Below are 20342 nucleotides of genomic sequence, written 5' to 3'. Positions count from 1 at the left end.
CGAAACCAGGCCGCGTCTCTTCCTAGGTAACTGATGGTAACCATAGCAACCCGGGCCGGGCAGGCACTGTGTGCTGTCTCTTTACGACAGCGGCATCTTGTGGTCAGAATTGTGTGCTGCAGAGTTGTTATTCTGGGTGCTGATTGTTTTGCCCAGCAGTGGAAGTTTCTCAGAACTTTTAGCAGAACCCCCTCTTTTTTTCTGCAGGTCTCCAAAGAATGGATAGCGTGTGGGGTGATTAGAGATTCAGCTAAGGTTTATTGCTGTGTGTACCTTCTGGAGAGATGAAATCGCTACTGGAAATCTATCATTTAGATTCTGGATTGGATCAGTGGCAAAGTCTTCAATAGAAAGAAATTATAGATTTAGGAATGGTGAGTACTGTTTTGTCCAAGAGTACTGAGAGCCCAGACTGGCACATCCAGAATGGTCTGGGATAATAGGAGGTTGGATGACATTGGACATCATATTGCTCAGAAGGCTGGTGCTGGATGGCACAGTGTGAGGGCTGCAGGGGACAGGCCAGGATAGGAGGTTGGTATTGCAGAAAAAGCTGATCCTTGATTTTACTTTCCTACATGTGGGGTCTACTAAAAATGTAACATTAAGTGCAGTGGAGCTGTAAAACAAGCAGTAACAATAGAATACATTCCTTGTTGTAATATTATTCCAATACCATGCATAGTAAACCAGCATCAGTGTCATATCTAAAATTATTTAAATGTTCATTACTGTAAACCAGCGTTGTTAAACCACCTCCAGAGGTTCCTTGAGCAATCAGCAGTTTGTACCTTTCAGGTCAGTTTAAGTGACACTATTGATCTTGTTGGCTATCTGTAAGGGTGACATTCTACCCACTGGCCAGCAATGTAAAAGGAAATCTTCCCTCTAACCACCGCTAATGTACTGTGAGCTCCCTGAAAAACTGAAAGTTATTTCAAGGGTTCCTCCTTTTTACAAATATTAAAAAAGGCTGCCCACACCAACCATAATAATTTAACAGTGTGAAACATTTGCAAATAAGAATGGAAGTAGATGGGGTAATCTAAGGGGATCAGGTTTGAATGGGTATAAGGGATCCAGGGTGTCCATTAAATGGAGTTTGCCTGTCATGAAGATGAGCTGTTACCTATTCATGGCACATCAGTAAGTTCCTATGCCCTCTCTGGATGCCTGAGATACTGCACAACTTTCAAAGAGGAAGAATGAGTAACACTTGTTGGTTTGATGAGTCCAGCACCACGGTGTTGCATCAGCAATCATTTTTCCCAAATGTGAAATGAACCGAATCCACCAATATTATCTTAAAATTATCAAAATACCAACACTTTGTTAAAACAAAGTTCTATGAGACATATGCTCTGCAGGTAGCCTCACCTATGGATCACACTGGCATTGGGTGAGATATTCCGGGGAGGCTGTAAGCTAAAGTCATACATTAAAATGAGCATTTGAGAAGCTTTGATGGGTAGTCAACAAGGTGTGGACAACCCCCCCCTCCCTCCAATACTTCTCTATGGGGGTCAATTGGCCAAACTGCAGGTACTGGTGGTTAGGAAACAGTAATCACTCTGCCCCTGACCATCAATACAGCATTACAAGTGATTGGAGTCAGTTTTAATTGTTTAAATTATGTTCCAATGCTATTTTAGAGAAACCAATGGAGGAAATGTGACAGGCTGCAACCTTGTATATCTGTCTCACTTCTGTGTTGCATTGCCGGTATTACCCTGTAGCAGAATTGCTACACTAGTCCCTGGAGTGTTAATGCTAAAAAGGAATCATAGCCACATCATGCATTTACAACACAGTACCCAAATGTGTTGCCCTGGTATGTTTAGGAATCTCAAACTGTATTGCTATCAAAGCAATAGTAGAGGAGGGTAAATCTTCCATTGGGGAGACCATTCCTGTTTTTATCTCACTTTGGAGGAATTTCAGTTTACCTCCTGCCACAAGATTTAGATACACTTTAAAACTAAACTCCAGAGCTGAATTCTGTACAGCAGGGGTGTCAAACTCAAATACACAGTGAGCCAAAATTAAAAACTTTGATAAAGTCGCGGGCCAACCTTGAAGATTATTGAAAAAATTGAGACAGGCTAAATCTTATTACTGGCCCGCTGCTGGAACTCCCTCTTCATTGAATTAGTACCACTACTACAATTCCTGGCATTACTTGCATCTATAAAACAGTCCAATGCGGAGTTACGTATAGGCAGAGAGCCCGCTGGTCTATAGACACGAGTGATGCCAGGTATTGTAGTAACGGCGTTATTTCAATGCAGCGGCGGGACAGCTGCAGTTCATATTTAGGATTCCTTTGGGGGCCAAAAAAAAAAAAAAAAAGGACGCTGAGGGCCAAAGTTTGACATCCCTGCTAAACAGACTGCAGAGCTGTGGGAGGGGCCAAATAGCTTCACCCACTACAGGCTGCAACTACAAAGGGGCCGATACAAGACCATGAACCCTGCACAAGGAGAGGAAGCAGCAGTCGCCGGTCTTTATTACAGAAGGCTGCTACACAAAGTTGCACAGCAACATGACAGGTAACCTAAACTTGAAATCTCTGCAGTCTAACAAAATAAAATAAAGCAAGAAAACAATAATTGTACAGGCCAGCTTTTTTTATTAGGACACAGCAAATTGGCACCTCACAATACAGTGTGATTTTTTTTTATTTAGTAATCAAAATCACAATTGTGGTCGATTGAGGAACTGAAGTTCCATATAGACCTACATCAGTCACCTATTTTTACATTCCAGTTACTACTAACTGTGAATTATTTTATTGTCAGTGATTTGATCTACTGCCAGAAATTTTACACATTTTACAATAGATTACATATATACAGATACACAAATACAATAAAGAACCAACCACATTACATCCTTCAGATTTTACTGGGTGAAGGAAGCGGTGACGTGGATATATACCAATCATTTTTATCCCCAAAGTAAAAGCAGCAAAAGTTTCCATTCCATGACATTGCATCAATGAAAAGTAAAAAAATGACTTTGGGCTCTATTTATAAAAGAGGTGATCATACATTCCCTCAGATATTCCCTGGTGGGAATCTTCCAGTTCCATATCTTTCAATGGCAGTTACTAATTCCCACCAAAGGAATCAATCAATCAATCAATAGAGCCCTATGAATTACTTTGTCATTGAGCTCCTTTTATTACCCTGCAGACAGACTAGCCTTGGGTGGATCCTTGCAGGGGGCTGTTTTTTGGCACAGAGATTCGGATTCATAGGCAGAGATCCCCTCCCCATCACATTCTGCAACATGTCTGAGCCGGCCTTACAGCTGCTTCTGAGGATTAGTTCTTAAGCTAAATTTCAAATGATTTTAATACCAAATATATATATTATTCATTAAATGCCCATACTTTTTGGAAGCTTAGAGATCTGTGTTGTCCGCATTTATGAATGTCGCAGCACAGCACAGGAAAGATGAAAAAAAAAAAAAAGAAAAAAGAGAAACTTGCACCACTGGAAGCAACCAATCAGCTTTCAGTATACAGTAATCAGCACAGCAATTAAATGAATGCTGATTGGTTAGCTTATGGTTAAACGTTCACATAATCTTTGTCCCAGCTATACTCAATTCTAGCTGTTGTCACCTCTTTCTACAGGCTCACTTATAATAATAAGGGTGGGAAATGTCAAAAGAAAATAAAAGTTCAACCAATCTTTTAGCCAAATATTTTCCAGGAGCATCAATGGAAATAACATGCAAATCTTACAGTTTGTTTCTTTTAGAAAGCAGCTACAGCAGAGGTATAAATTATGTCCCCTGCCAGCATGCTGCAGAGAAAGACCGCCTGATGAGTCAGAGCTAGGGCTCTTCAATCTGTAAATCTTTCACTGCCTGCTGATTGGAGAGATCTTGTTCTGACTCAGGGGGTGTGCCTGACCTCTGCAGAGAGACCACTGTCTATTTACAGAGAACATGTTGACAAGAGACATAGGGCCATGTTGGCAGGAGACAGTTTTTTTGGTATTCATATTGAGGTTTCAATGTACCTGACAAATATTTAGCTAAAATTAACTAAAAGTTCAGGCAGATTTTAAATTATACAGCAATCATGATAAGCAAGAGCGTCCCTTGCATCAATGTTCATAATATGGTAAAAGAGTACCTGTCACATACAATGGAAGCAAAGCATTCCTGAGTTAATGTTATATACACAAGTCCTGCATATCAGACTGTTATACTGGTATACTCAAAGCACTTTATAACTAATACTAAACTGGCTTGTACAAGGGATGAGCCCGGCAATATTGTCCATACAAACCAAGTGAGTGCCAGCAACTTTGTTCACAATGGATAGAATGAAGGCTTCCAGATCAGTAAAGTTGGACAAGGAAGCCATAATCGGAGCCCAGATCAAACCTCTGATATCTACAAGACAGGTGCTCTTCTACAGTCTACTGTGGTAAATAGAAACCTAACAAATGTACCCCACAAAGGAAGTGTCACAAACATCCTATTGTTCTATTCTTCATTAGAGTTTCACATTATGTCAGCATCCTATAAATTACACAGCATTATCCTAAGTAGAACACAAAATATACGAAACACAAAAACTGAAAATATTTACATGATGATAATATTTACATCACTTCCAGGATTCTCCAACATACAGAAGAGAACTAATGTAAAGTAGTGATCACAGATCATCAAAATGAAATAACACTTTATAAATATGACTGCATCTCATAATGCAAGCTGCGGTCAATGCTTCTAAGATAGGGAGAGCAAAAAGAAAGAAAAAGGGAAGAGGGAGAGAAGGGAAGTGAATAGGGAAAGTGAGAGTGGAAGGAAGGGGGGTGTAAAAGGAAGACTGGTTGCACAGAGAACAAGAAAGGTAAGCAAGAAAATTAGTGAAATCTAAAAGGGGGAATAAAAAGAAAAAAAATTAGTCGTGGGGGGGGGTTGGTGGGATAGGAGGGTAAGAGAGAGAACATTGGAGTGTGCATAAAACTAGAGAGAAGTGTTAGAATAAAACTTCTCATTTCCCAGAATCCTCCTGTTTGTGGCACTATTAGTGGTCACACCAGTATACCCCCCCACCAACATAATGTGATTGTAGGTTTGCTTCCTGTTCATTCTTCTTCGCGGTGCTTGAGTCCCCAAAGCTTAGTGCAAGTGTCATTTATCAGATAAAGAATTGGTGTTTAGTTCTTGATGTGGGATAGTAATGCTCTTCCAGTTTTAGTGCACACCAAATGAATCTCTGCTGCAGAACACAGAGGAAGGTTCACCCAGCACATCAATGGTGACACATCAAAGATTTGGGGTCAGACAGGTGCCTGGTGGCAGGAGAGTCATTCGGCACAGGGTTTCCCATAAGTGGCACCACTATCTTTCCTTGAAGAGGTCTTTCCTTCTTCGGACTTCCTCTAATACTCGAGCGCGAAAGTGACTCCATTCTTCTTCAGGCCCTCGCTGGAGGTCCAGCGCCATGTGCAAGTCCCTACAATGCGTTCGCAAGAATGGATTATACTCCTTCTCTTCACCTATGGTGGATGGGCACTGCAAAGAAAAAAAAATACAGTCCTTTTAATAACTTCCCTTCAATTCTTGATATTGCAATGTAATTGTTACCATGAGAGCTCTCATCCTTCCATCCACATTTAATGTACAGCACTGCATAATATGATGGCGCTATATAAAGTATTTTAATAATATTAATCTACTTACTGTACACTTCTTCTCCAGCCTTTGCTGACTGACCCACTGGAATTTCCTATCACGGATTGTGTTTTCAGGTTCTACCACTTCTGCAAATTTTAGGTTATCCATGGCATATTCATGTCCTGCATAGGAAGAATAAAAATAGGCATTAATTCCTTTAATAAATAACCCCCCGATAGGTCCTATGCAACAAGTGTTAAAAAGAAAAGTAAATTCTAATATCAATTACAATATATATCATTTTTATTTCCAGGACTGCATGAATATGGAGAATCCAATGGTTTCCTTGGAAGATCCATTCTTTCTTTCTACATAAGATGCAAGTTTTTGGTTTTCTGATGTTCACATCTATCTACAAACAGATCTAGGATAAACACCACAAGTTCACCACAGATCAGAAATTCAGCTTTACAGGAATTCTATTTAATGAATTTGCAACAGGGGCTTTCCAGATAAAGATGTTTTCTCGAAACAGCCTGAGAATGCTAATAATGAAAGTACAATATTCTGTAATTGAATACTGTGATGTGTTTGGACAGGGAAATTAGAATATGGGTGGCGCGCGTATCAGCAAATTCAGGTGAACTACAAGTTCCAGCTTGCTGACCAGTTAGAGAAGATACAAGCTTACTCTATTCCCGGTTTACAGCAACCCCCAACCATGGTGCAGCAAATAAGGAAGGTTGCATAGCATAGATCCATGTGGCAACAAAATGCTTTTAGTACCTCTTTCAGAGCCCATGCAACCGATCTTACACACGCAGCATGAGGGGGAGGTTGCACAATACAGACCTGCCCAGGAGATCAACACCTACTCAATGTGGACAAAAAGCATGAATGACCATAAAATATTCTGCTGATATAATTCATAAAAGACACACTGATCTTTTACATTCATGGAGGATGTTGCCAATTTATGCCAATGTCAGAACTCAATAAAATAAAAGCTAATTAACCAGCAAATGCTTTGCCAAGAATGACATCTGCCTCCTATAAGTGAAAAGGAAGACAAATGTTGCTCATCAGCAATATTAGAACAAGTATGCAATGTGCTTCATGGTAACGTGCATAAAAAATAGGCTGAGGAACTATGGGTTGTAATGGAGCCAAAAGGGAAAATGAAAAGCAGATTTCAAGAATAAAAAAAACAACTTATGAGTGGGGAGTCTCATTCCAAATGCTTAGCTGTATGCAACTGTACTCATCTATACAGGCCCACATGTCCCCTATAGAGGTATGTGAAGTTTTAGAACAAGGTAAGGAATAGTCCCATATGGTCAATCACACCGAGTGCCAGTAGATGTTGTATGGCATAAGATTAATGCAATACACGTTTCTCTGCCGACATTTCCAGTTTTATTTCCTCAAGCTTTAACACCTAATTCAATTCAAAATTGGCAAATCCTAATAGCAGTCAGGGTGATAAGTGAGCACAAACAGTGTAGAAGGAAAGCAGTAGACAGAATGTGTGTTATGTGCTTGCACACTGCATTCCCACTCATTTCTGAATTGAGCTGGATAGAAGATTAATCTGAAATGATCATGTGACACCCAAAGTGAGACGATCAATGGGATGCCAGACTACATTTTTCAGCATCCTGAGTACTGGAGAAGGTAGAACTAAAGCAGGTCACAGGAATCAGGAGAAGAGGAATTGTAGGACCTCAGTCAGTTACTAGGAGACCAAATGTTATAGGAGGTCCTGACTGCAAATCTACATCTACACAATAGGAAAAGTTTAGTTTTCCTAATATAGCAATTATATTTACAATAATCAAGGTATTTGATTTGAGAATTTTCATTGCTCAGTTCTGGGTATAGTTTGGTTTTAAAGTAACACTGAAATAGCAGTGCACCTTTCAGCTTGTATGCTCGTACGCCATGGCTGCATTCATTGAGAACAGTGTGCGATCCCGGGCACTAGAGGTTAATTAATGGACAAATGCTGCAAAAAAAAAAACCTAACAGAGTGTAACTGTTCCACCACTCTCAATCTAAACACAAAACAAGAAAGTTTGCCTAGGGGAGGCCAACATCAACAGACCATGTAAAAAGCTGGGAATGTATAAAATGCACAGAAAACAAGTTATTTGCAAGCTCACTGATTTAACTATCCGACCACTAGATGTCAGTAGACTACAACTTGATCCTTTGAATGCTATATGGATCAGAGTGGGAAATTAACTCTATTATCCATCATCAGTGATAAATATAACCGAGCAAGCAAATCCCTGGGGACCACTTACCAGGCCACAGCAGAGTGCTGTCATTGAGAGAGGTGACCGTGTCCAATGACCCCAGCATTGTCTCCGCTGATCCTTCAAACATTCTTCCTGTGCAGACAAAGAAATGCACAAATATATGAAAATTTCATTCAAAGCCCTCGCTATAGATGCAAAGTAAAATCAAAGTGTTACATTACATGAGAAACCTATTGATGACATGAAAAAAATTCTACTACTGCACATAAATGGAATTATTTGAGGGATACTTTTGTACAAAACGTCACATTTCTGAAAGTAGTATATAATGTGATTTTGTTTCCTATAGTGGATCTTGCAGCAAGAATAAATGTATGCTTTTATATGAGCATCATAATCCCCGACCCACCATGTAAAAAAAATTATAGGGGAAAAAAAAATTACCGCAGAGCTTTCATATGGCTCACCTAGGAAAACGTTTTGCACAATTTGAGATTCCCAGCTTTTCCTATTTTTCATTAGGAAGACTGAGAGTCGTCACTGGTGCCTTGGTAAGCAGGGACAGAAGACAACGTCTGCAGTAGGTAATTTAGTGAATAGTTCATTTTTATAAACTATAGTTTATTAGTTTTATTTCCTCAAGCTTTAACACCTAATTCAATCCAAAATTGGCCAATCCTAATAGCAGTCAGGGTGATAAGTGAGCACAGTGTGTAGAAATTTTGGGTGGGAAATGACCATTAAAACAATATATGGTGCATATGTAGGGATCACATACAACAGATTCCAATCTGGTCAATATTGTGAAAGAATATTCTTTGTGTGAGATTTTATTTATTTTGCTACTAACTATTTTTAATTGAAGACAATAGAGACTGAAAGTGTATTGTGTAGGTATCTCATTTAATATGGGAAGGTATTCAAAAACAATTCTGAGAAAGTGCATGAACGAAAAGGAGACGTGGGAAAGGGTGTGTGTGAGCAAATAGAGAAAGAAAAAGAAAAGAGGAAGCAAAGGGAGAGAGAGAGTAAAAGAGAAAAGAAAGAAAGATTGTTCAAGCAAGCATAGAAAGAAATCGTGTGTGCAAGCAAGCAGAGAGAGAGAGCAAACAAGGAAAAGTTATAGTGAGTGAGAGCAGAAACTGGGAACAAGCAAGAAAGAGTGAATGAGCAAACAAAAAGCAAGCGAGGGAAGAAAGAGAGGGAAGACAGAAAAAGGAAACAAGAAAAAAAAGAAGAAAAATAGAAAAGAGAGGGAATGAATTTTTATTAAACTTTCCAATATATACAAAAAAATACAGAAACAAAAAAGACAAGAAATGAAATCCTCCAATAAAAGACCCCAAAATAGTTCAGCTTGCCTTTAACTTTACATAAAAATTGCACTGACACAAATGTGATAATGCCAGGCCTATTCAATCCAAGCATACCGGTACAAAGACTTTTCTACAAAGGACAATGGTTGAAATACTTGAGTGCCATAGCTACAGTTTTCAGATGATTTTATTTCACTGGTAAAATAATTTGACATAAATTCCAAAAATTGGGACATTGATCAAAATGAAAGACTTGAATGCATATTTCAGGAGCCCGGATTCTTCTATTCATAGAATATAAAGAATGTTAAGTCATTCACAAGCAGCATGAACATTTTCAATTCCTTATGCTTTCTCATCGGACAATAGCTGGGTCAGCACACAGCGGGAGGGCTCAGCTGCCTCCATAGCAACCGCGGGAAAAGGGGAACTTGTAAAGCCCTTCTTTAGCACCTTCTAGTAACTCAAAGTCAGGATTTTATTAAATTGCCCCCGGGTGTTATCAGACACCAAGCATGGGAAAAATGATTTATTCAAGTATTTTAGAATGTGGGGTCGGGATTGCTTCTTTGCGGAAGAATTGATGGAGAACAACTTGGTTGGTGGAGGTGGGGGGGAATGTTTAACAACAGCAGTGGAATGTTAAAAAAAGAAAAGATAAAGAAGGAAGTGGCCATGGTTTTATCTTAGTGTTTAAAGAGATCTAATTTTATTTGGTCACATGGCTGGAGTCGACAAACCCAAAGATGCAACCACAGAAAAGTTTGGAATTTTCAGAAATTGGGATTATAGCTTCATGTGTGGTCAGCTGAACATCTCACATTTCAAACAAAGAAACAAGCTTGTGTGTCTCAATGTCTTTTAAGCTTAAATATGAAGAGAAACAGTCCCTCCAAATCAGTTAGGGTGTATGTAGGGGGACAGTCCCTCGAAAACAGGGATGTAGGGGCAGTTGGGGAGGTATGAGGAGTGACAGTCCCTCAAGAAAAAAAAAAAATGGGGGCAGTTGGGAGGCATAAAAGACAGAGGCTGTTGGAAGGTACAAAGAGGGAGAGACCCGCCAAATCAGGGGCAGTTTAGGGGTACTCTTAGCTGGCTGTTTGTGATCACCTCTGCGGAGTACAATGTGTATATAATGCAGAGGAACTGTATGCACAACTCAATGTACAACGTCTGCATATGGCGAGATGAATGAAGTTCTGCAAATGCCATGGCAGCTGATCACGACCTGAAGAAGCTGTCAAGGTGTTTAAGAACAGCCTATAGGTGGAGGTTAGGAGAGTATTATATTTATATAGTTACATAGCTGGGAAGGTTAGGAGCAACATTAAGCCCATAGTCCTAAAGAAAAAAAATATTGTTTTCATTGAATAGGTTTTAAACATTTCCAGTCCAAAATGGTTTCTGTTTTGGATGCAGTAGGAAATAATTAAGATATCCTTCAAGTTTTTTTGTTTTCTGTACTTCCTGTTCAAATGCCAAAATATTTGTCATCAGTTTGTGTCCCTACTTGAAGGTTTCACCTATACTTTTCTATCATTCACAACTAGAGATATTCACATTTTCTCATCACTTTCTCCCCTGAAGTCATCTGCCAACAGGAGAAACAGGTCATTCTCCTCAGTGGGGGAATATACTGCAGCAATAGCTTGCAAATATATTAACCCTTTTACATTCTTTCTGAAATAATATAGTTTCGGAGAGATACACAATATCTAATAGGCAAAAAAAAATAAAATAATAAATTTAGCTTTATAAAAGCTGCTACCGGTAATTGTCAGGTTGTAATGCTGACTCACATGGAGTCAGTGAGCAAAATTGTTTGTAGATGCAGGACTTTTTATTTGCCACAAGGTGTCCTCAGTTGTCTGTATTGAATGACACCCAATGTCATTGAACCCAAAAGACCTACGAAAGGCTGTCATTGCATGGCCTTGTTCCCTTAGCATGGCACCTTGCAAACCCAGCGTATTAATGTGCAGAGTTGTGCTAATGATCATGTGTGCCTCTCTCTGTGACACCCACAATCGCCTTTTCCGGGAGAGGACCATGAAGGGAAAACATTGGGTAATGCTTTACCAGCCAGGTAACTAGAATTTGCAGGAGATCAGATTTGTGGTGACCTTTATGTTGGAACAAAGCGTTCCAAACAATTCTTTTTGTTTTTTTACAATCTATGGCAGCAGATTTTGCATCTATCTGCAGTAATGAGTTGGATTCTCCCATTGGCTGCCCACATCAGGCCTGTTAGAGGCAGCAGAATACGCTGCAGTCTGGCCCCTTTCCAAGTTGCTGTGCGCAGGAAATGAGAGCCGTATTACCGAGGCATGACAGTGTTTATGCAATCAGCGTTATCACTAACGAGGGTAAAATTGCTATTTCTGACATTTCCCGTCAGTGAATCTTCAGGTGATTCACAGACAACAGGCCGCCTTTCAAAGATATACAAGACGTATGCCAGTCCTGCAAATCCAAATGTCGGAAAAAAAGACGGTCCTATTTGCTGGCTTGGTATGCACAAACACACCCTTGAAAATGTCACAGGTTTTTAGTAAACCCCCAGTACCAATATATTTATTAGAATAATGTTGCAATGGTAATGGTTTGCAAATCTGGATCTGCTAGTCCTTATGAAACACAGTTTTCATTGAAGATGACCTCTGTTTATTTGACCACCATATGCTCAGGTTAAACCCAACACACGACAGCTTTATAGTATTAGCATTTTGGGTTACAATATAAAACTACATCCTGGGTTTATCCTAAGGAGATAGCACAGAGCTAATAAATTCTGAAAGAAATGGCACTACATTGTGTTTTTTCTGGCTTACCGCAGCCGGCGAGGAAGAGAAGATCCCCAGAGAACAGGCAGTCCGGTCCGTCCCCAGATTTGCCATCCAGCACGTAGATCATGTGGCCAACCGTGTGGCCCGGCGTGAAATAGGCCTGAAACTGCAGCCGTCCAACAGAAAGCAGATCTCGGTCAGATAACGGACTGGAGGGAAGAATGAAAATATGCAAAGTTAGTTTTTTCTACATTTCAGACAACTACCCCAAATCTGGTCAAGTTAAACTCCCAACACAGAGAGACCACCGAGCCAATACCAAGGTGCTAACTTTGGTCTGATTTTGGCTGCAAAATCATCTCTAGAAGGCTTCTCTCCTCCAGCCATCAGTGCCCAAAACATATTAAAATGACAGCTTTGTGCAATGCAACAGAACCAGACCAAGTTGGATTTTTGCAATGCTGGGTATTGTGAGAAGATAATAATTAAACCTGGCCCACTGCATCCTAACCTTTCCCCAGGATTCACTTACTGTGTTAGTTCTGGAATATCATCACAGGAGCTCCCATATACCCGGCAAGACTTATAATGTTTCTTCAGAGCTTTATTACCGCCGCTATGGTCCCTGAAAAAAAAAGGAGAAAGCTTAATGGGCTGCTGGTGTTATGATATGCTGTTCTGTATTCAATCAGCAAACACACCATTCCTATAATGTTATCAATTTCAATCCAGCATTTTGGCAGCAGAAGTGTCCAGCCTCCTTGGGGCCTTACAATTGAATAGGTGTGTGTTACAAATATTATGATCTTGTATTTTTTTACCATTCATCTCTTAGGCAGAACACTACAGAATCTATAGCAATGTCCATAAATGACCCCCAGAGGAGCTCACAATCTATTCTCACTACCATAGCAAGGCCAATTTTGAGGGTGTGGGGAAAGAAGCCAATTAACCTACAAGTATGTTTTAGAGATGTAAGAAGAAATGCCATGGAGGGAGCCAATGCAAACACAAGAACAACATTATTTTATTGCACAATTAATAAATACAACATTATGAAATTGGGGATATAAATCAGAGAATTTTCATTCAATATGTTCTAACCGTTCCAGGGATGACAACCTAATGAACATATGAATCATTTTTCCAAGCATTTGGCTCTATTGAAGGACAGTTATGCCTGAAAGACACAGAAGGAAGCTAGAAATGAAAAGAATTAACTAGCAGCGCTGTATTCACAAACCCAGATATTAACATGTGTAGGTGGTAACCTCCGGTAAAGGAACGCAGGTTCTTAAAGTGATGTAATTTCCCATCGTCATAAACTCACTCAGGGCAAATTCTGCAGAACAACAGGACTTTCCGGTTCTGGCATTCACCATTTCATGTCAGATATGAGAATAACGATGACAAGAATTACAGTCCAAACAAATGAACATTTTGTGGAAAGTTGTGATTGATTGCTACCCTGCCAGCAGCAGAATACGATTAAACTCCAGCAATAATTGCAGGAGATGACTTTGATCGATTGAGGTCAGAATGACAATTTAATGTCTGTGGAGGATGAGATGATATGACGATGGAAGCAAAAAAAGGTTGGCAATGGAGTGCTTAGATGTAAGATGAGGTTAAAGTGAAAGTCAAGGTAACTATCTCTGTATGAATCCCTACACCTTTACCTAAGAGCTGAACCATTAACTTTATGACTGTAGGTATACCAAAAGGCTGATAGTATTGACATCCCATTCCAAAACCATGGTCATTATATGGAGTTGGCCCCATCCCGGTGGCTAGAACAGCCTTTATTCCTCTGCAAACACTTTCCACATGGCACGTCTATGAGAATTTTTTTCTACTCCCCAAAAAGCTCAGGAGCTGATGTTTGGTGCAAAGGCCTGGCTCATAGTTCGTACTGGAATTTATCTTAAAGATGTTCAATCCTACTGAAGTCAGGGATCTATGATGACTATTGAAATTCCTTGATACCTCATTCCACAAACCATTTATTACTCTAATAATAAATGTCCACATGCTTTCTGGCATATAGAGGGATGGCCACGTGTATACCATGCACTACATTTTTACCTAATAGTTCCCATTGCCTATTACATCAGTTTATTGTGAATTCTACCACTAGCACATTTTGATGCACTGGAAGTATAATGTTTTGGGTAATAATCACCACCTATCCTTTGTGCATAAAGCCTGGCTGAAGGCTAAGTACCACCATATGTGCTAAACAAACCAGAGATTGAGCTCTCCAATCAGCAAGAAACACATGCTTTACTAAGACTACAGGTGCGATTCAACAGGAGATGTGCCAAACCTCTGCAAAGAGGCTGCTGCTTCCAGCAAAAGGGTCCAAGTTTGTGGCCAGGATAGGGATGGGGTCTCCTATTCAAGCTGTGTCTAAAGAAAACTGTAGAACTTTGCACAAACTTTTTTAAGCTCATTTAATAACAAACGTCAACTGGGCTTTAGGTTTTCTATTAAGTGTGTGCAAAGAGGTTGGCGCAAGCAATATCAAAAGAGACCTGGAAGGGACTCAAGACCCAAGAGCTTACCCCCACATAATGTGACAACTAAATTTAATTAGTGCAGTTTTGCAATTGGGTTGTCAATACCTCACAGTGTTTCATAAATCTTTAACAAGGAGTGTCAGAGACGGTACATACCAGTGTTTATGGGTGCAAAGTATTGCTTCCAGACTGACACCTTCTCGGTCAAGGTATGTCTGAAAAATAAAAGTACAAAGTTACTTAGGACTATTATAAAAGATAAACTTTAACCAGATTACTTTAACCCCAGTATACCAACACACAATGTGTAACATCATTACGCCCTAACCAAGAGGGGAAACACAGAATGATGGCAAAGTAATATTGTGTGTTTAGGTACATGACTAAATGCCTGAGAGTGGTCAAACCATGTTGCATGCCTGACTATCCTGTTCCACATATTTTATAGTCCTCCTTAATGTACACACATTAGAAGTCTCAGGGTATTTTCTGGGAGCAGCGGAATGTGGGGCTTGTTGGAGGAGGTGCTGCGCAGGTGCTGACCCAGTTCTGTCAGAAAAAGCAGCTAAAGGCTTAGACATCAAACAATCCATGGTTTGAAGAGTTTGGTGTGGAGGAACTGGAGTGCCCTGCATAAAGCTCTGACATCAACCCTACTAAATACATTTGAGATAAATAGAAGTGAAGCAATTCTTCTTTTTCAGACACCAGTCCCACCAATTCCCACAGACACCTTCCAAATTATCATTGAAAGCCTTGCTGGAATTGTGGAGGACATTCTAACCATAAAGGTAGGCAGTTTTATTAATACCCAATATTCTGGAATGGGATGCCCCAACAAGCTAATATTAGTATGATGTTCAGGTGTCTACAGGCCTCCATTGGAGAATGCTAAACAGATTTTTTGGATCAGTTGTGTTTTTCAGGGGTAAGATATAAGGTTTTTAATTTAACATTTGTTAAATGCTTTTAACTTGGAATGGAATATTCCTTTATCCAGCCTAATGTAATTCTTATGAACCCGCATAGCTGCTACTTTATATTCAACTAAAGCTCTAATGCTGTGAACCTGGACCTAGTGCCAACCCCATTACCCTCAGGGCCAAAAAATCCAACCTTTCACCACCCGCTGACAACTCAATGAGTGACAAAAAAATATTCCCTTCAAATGCTGTAAATCTTTCTGTAAACCCCCCAGACATTCATTAAGTTGACCCTATTTTGAATTTTTGCCGTTTCTTCCTTCAGCACATCCTCAGTGTGGCCCATGGCCCTAACTTCATTTATCTTCGCATGCCTTTCATCTGCTGCTCAGTGGCAGGCCTCTTCCTGCTCTTGCCGTCTCCAAGCTCTGTGTTTATCCTGATTAAATGGAGAGGATAAAGAGTACAAAGCTGGGAGAGATGGCAGAGGCTTTCCACGTCCCGTCCAAAAATAACAGCGGCCCCAACATGAGCTGGGGTGTCGCTGGGCCGCTGCCGCAGAGATCAGAGGACAGGAACAAGTCTGAGTCAATTACAGATGTCCCCACTTCCTCTCTCAGAGAAAAAGCCCCCATAGGATGAGACAATATTCAGATTATGGATCAGCGGAGTATAAATTTCATCGCCATCATCCAACTGTTCCCAGAATCCACAATAATACTCTGCATCGTGACGTGGGATTATTGCCGCACAGAACTCTGGGGAATCAGGTCAATAATATTGCTAGAGATGGGTAACTGCAAGTAATTGCAAAATCTGGGCTAGATTTAATAAAAAGAACATTGGTACTACTCCCTGGGTTTTCCTTTTATTGCTAAAAGCAGGAGCTTTGTTACTTCTAGGCGGTCAGCTTTTTTTTTTTTTTCCACTTTAGGATTAGGCACAGAATGTTAAGTAATGTGTAAATGCACCAGATATTTATTACAATTCCCCGACAATACCTATATCTATTCTCTCTCTGCAGAAGGATGGAGCCTTCTTTATTCACGCATAATCCAGGGTCATCAACTACTTCTTGGACTGGAGACTGGATACAATAATGCAAATCCTGATCTTGCTACAAAGTCACAATGTTGCAGTCTGATTAACAGTGATGAGAAGATTAAATAAGGAAATGTTTCCTCCTCCCTGAAGCTGATTGATGACATCTGAGCCCAGGCATGGCTACTAGAATGGAGCTCAAAACATGGATACTGATACTGCTGCTGTATATTGTGACATGCTAGAAATGTATTCATACAGATTGCAAAATTACTAAAAAAGTTCACTCCAAGTGAACATTACATACATGTTTAAGGCACCACATGATGACAGCACTGCCTCTAGGTGTCTGCATGGACATCAGGGAAAACAAAATGCAACACTGGAACCTGGTCATTCAGTATATTCAGGGAGTACATTTTATTGGGCACATAGCAATGCTGAACCTAAACCTGACCAAAGGAAGTAAACCCAGATCACAAGGCTGCACCCCCCCTCCCCACAGGCACCCCATATCACAAGACTGCCCCCCACAGGCACCCCAGATTACAAGGCTGCCCCCACAGGCTGGGGACTTTTTTCTTTTTTTATGACAGGCAGAGCATATAATTCTTTTTGAAGAAATAAACCTTTTGCACATCTGACCACTTGAGTACATTCTATACTGCACATTTTCTATTACACCCATACAACTATACTTTCGCACTTCTACAATATTTTTTTTCTTCAATTTTTTGACACCTTTAAATAAATGTGTAAGTATGCATTAACAAGAACCGTGTTACTTCATAATGGGATTGAAGCACTGCGATTCTGTCTTGGCACCCCAAGCTCTCATATGGCAAATTTGCTACATTCATATGACATGGACTATCAAACAGCGATCCCTGTAAGAACATGTTTTTGCCCTGCAGGCTACAATATTTATTTAAAGAAGATCTGTACTTGGCATAAACGCACCTTCCTGTTATTGAGAAAAATATCATCCAAGAATCAGGCTTTTATACACCTGGAAAACATTACCAATTCTAGCCATACACAAGTGGATGTAAACCTTAAATCAGTGATCTGTGGTTTTCTTAAACAAAAAAAGGTGAAATCAGGTATTTACTAATAAAAATAAAAAGATAAAATAAAAATAAAATTGACTTACATGCAGTAATCAAATCTGATACTTTCACAGTATGAAAATTTCATCATATATTTCTATGTCCAAAAAAAGGGACATGGTTGGTGGTCCAGTGGCCAGAGTCCATAAACTGAGAACCTAATTGTGGTTGGGGTAATCAATATGTTGGTAAAAAAAATTAAATTCTTTTATCATATTCTTGTGCTAGGGAATCACTGGGTCCTGGGTATTTAGAAATTTGGACCCCCACCATTATTATAGTCGTTACAGATTTTATGTTGTGTAGATTTTAATATGGTTTCAATAAGCTCTTTTATCAGTGTATCAGTCAACCCGGTATCAGTTGCTTTCAGCCCATATAGCACAGCTGAAATATGAGAGGAAGAAGCAGCACAATGAGAATATTGATGGGAATGGAAAGTAGGGTGAGAGAGGAGCTTTCTTTAATCTGCCCTCTCCACCTATAAGAATGCTCCCTGCACTTCTGATGGTATTCATATCTTGCAGATCTTGGAGTAGCAACACAAGGAGTCCACGTCAAATTCAGAGACTTCTAGCAATGGCATTTATTGATTTTAGGTCTGCTTTAACTAGTAGATTTTATATCTGCCTGGGATTCAGCTTTTAGTTATTTTTTTTTCCTATTTAACCGAAAAGGAAATCCAAAATTCACCTGTATCTGCACAAGCAGTCATTAAGTCCTGATTCAGAGAAATAAAATGAAAACCACTAATCTGCCTTCTACACAGCTCCAATTCCCACTCGTTTCTGGGAAATGGGTATTATGGACTCACAAATGCTATAAAAAGATTATTAATGGGTTTAAATATCAGCGGCTGGATGGAGTATGGTGGCACTGCACCCGTTCTGTGATTTTCTTCCAGGAACCGGCTCAGTTCCTTATTATGGAGCTCAAAACACTCCGGTCTGCATCATATAAACAGCTGCTGGCAGGATTCATTGACGACAAATAACTCTCATTTCCCACAAAGAAATAATCACAGACTTGTGTGGTTCATGTGGAGTTGCGTTATGGTTCTGTATTATATACAAAAGGTGGCTGGGAATATCTACCAGCATGGGAATTTAATTCTGTACATTCTGCTCGGAAAGGAAAAGCACTGCCTAAGGGGCAGATACCAGAAGATGCCCATAATTGGAACCTCTGCAATTTTTTTTCCAGCTATTACTTGGTCCTGATGTTGTAGATGTTCTTGGACTTCATAGCTAAGCCTTGCAAACAGCCATTCCACCGTCCAATGTGTATTAGAGTTTGGAATTGGAGAAGTTTGGGACTGTGGAGGATGTGCCTATAAAAAGGGCAGGTACTGGGCAAAAGACTAATCACCACTATGTTCTGTGAACTACTTGCAGCTGATCTTCAACCCATTACTGACCTACCATGCCCGGTTCTGCACTCACTGACCTACCATGCCCAGTTCTGCACCATGCCCTTGTGTGGAAGACATCATCGTGGAGGCAGGGCATTCCTTCCTCATGACAGCAATCAACCCCTTCCAGGTCTAGTAATCTGATGAAAAGTGGGGTAACGACTGAGGAGCACAAAGAAAGGTGGAGGAAGCAGAGATCCAATGAGTTTAAATAAGTAGACGCAGGGAGGTCCTTGCACTTCAGGTTCTCAGGTACAGCTTACTTTCTAGCAAGGCAGTAACATAACCAAAGTTCTTCTGCAACATAAACCTCTAGAGCCAGAAGGGGCGTGTCACCAACCCCTAGGGGCAGCAGGGGCGTGACACCTACCTTTAAAGTCAGTAGGGGCATGCTACCAAACCCCTAGAGCCAGTAGGGGCAGCCACCAACCTATAAAATCAGCAGGGGTGTGCCGCCAACCCCTAGAGCCAGCAGGGGTGTGGCACCAATCTTTAAAGTCAGAAGGGGCGTGCCACCAACACCTAGGGCCAGCAGGTGTGTGCCACCAACCTATAAAGTCAGCACATGAGTGAGTTCTCTGTGGTACACCCAACCAAAGGTGGCTATGATGGGACTCAATGGGGACCCTTCAACGCATCATAGTAACCTAAAAGCAAGTGTACTCTCAGCCCTCTGCAATACACCTAACCAAAGGTGGCTATGATAGGGCCCAATGGGACCTATCCAGGCTTTATAGTCAACAAAATAAAAACAAAAGAAAAGGGGAAATCACTTTCAGTAATAGTATGACAAGTGCTGCTGCTAGTTTAAAGAGACAGCTATTGCTGCATTGATCTCTTCCTATATCAGAAAATTGGCTATTAATTTATATAATTACATAGTAGGTTAGGTTGAAAAAAGACATAGGTCCATCAAGTTCAACCACTAGGGAAATAAACATATCCCATATATAAAATCCTATAAGACATAGTTGGTCCAGAGGAAGGCAAAAAAAACCCTCGGACACTTTGTGTTAACACGGGGTTAAATTCCTTCCTGATTCCATGAGGCAATCAGATGTTCCCTGGATCAACAATTTCGGTTATCTTTACTTTAAAGCTTTTATACGCAGTTTTCTGTGCTTTCAGAAAAGCATCCAGCTTTTTCTTAAAGCAATCTATAGTAGTTGCTGAAACTACTTCATGAGGGAGCCGATTCCACATTTTCAGACCATACAGTGAAGAATCCCTTCCTTATCCGGAGCTTAAACTTTTTTTCCTCCAGACGCAAAGAGTGCCCTCTTGTTCTTTGTATTGATCCCAAAGTGAATAATAGGGAAGAGAGTTCTCT

At 40.2% G+C, this 20342-nt stretch overlaps 1 protein-coding gene across 3 annotated transcripts in view; it reads right to left on the bottom strand.

Moving 5' to 3' along the window:
* Window positions 1–2609: 2609 nt before the first annotated feature.
* Window positions 2610–20342, bottom strand: part of LOC140335399 (probable hydrolase PNKD) — a 58128-nt gene continuing 40395 nt past the window's right edge. For all 3 annotated transcript variants that reach the window (XM_072417987.1, XM_072417988.1, XM_072417989.1), the window contains exons 4-9: window positions 14685–14743; window positions 12542–12634; window positions 12055–12218; window positions 7953–8039; window positions 5713–5828; window positions 2610–5544 (exon numbers count right to left, since the gene is read on the bottom strand). In XM_072417987.1, coding sequence (XP_072274088.1) covers window positions 5371–5544; window positions 5713–5828; window positions 7953–8039; window positions 12055–12218; window positions 12542–12634; window positions 14685–14743 — 693 coding nt within the window. In that variant the 3' untranslated portion in view covers window positions 2610–5370. The remainder of the gene's footprint in view (window positions 5545–5712; window positions 5829–7952; window positions 8040–12054; window positions 12219–12541; window positions 12635–14684; window positions 14744–20342) is intronic.

Source organism: Pyxicephalus adspersus, chromosome 7 (genome assembly GCF_032062135.1).
Source record: "Pyxicephalus adspersus chromosome 7, UCB_Pads_2.0, whole genome shotgun sequence".
Taxonomy (NCBI): Eukaryota; Metazoa; Chordata; class Amphibia; order Anura; family Pyxicephalidae; genus Pyxicephalus; species Pyxicephalus adspersus.
This window is presented reverse-complemented; position numbering and strand designations above follow the sequence as displayed.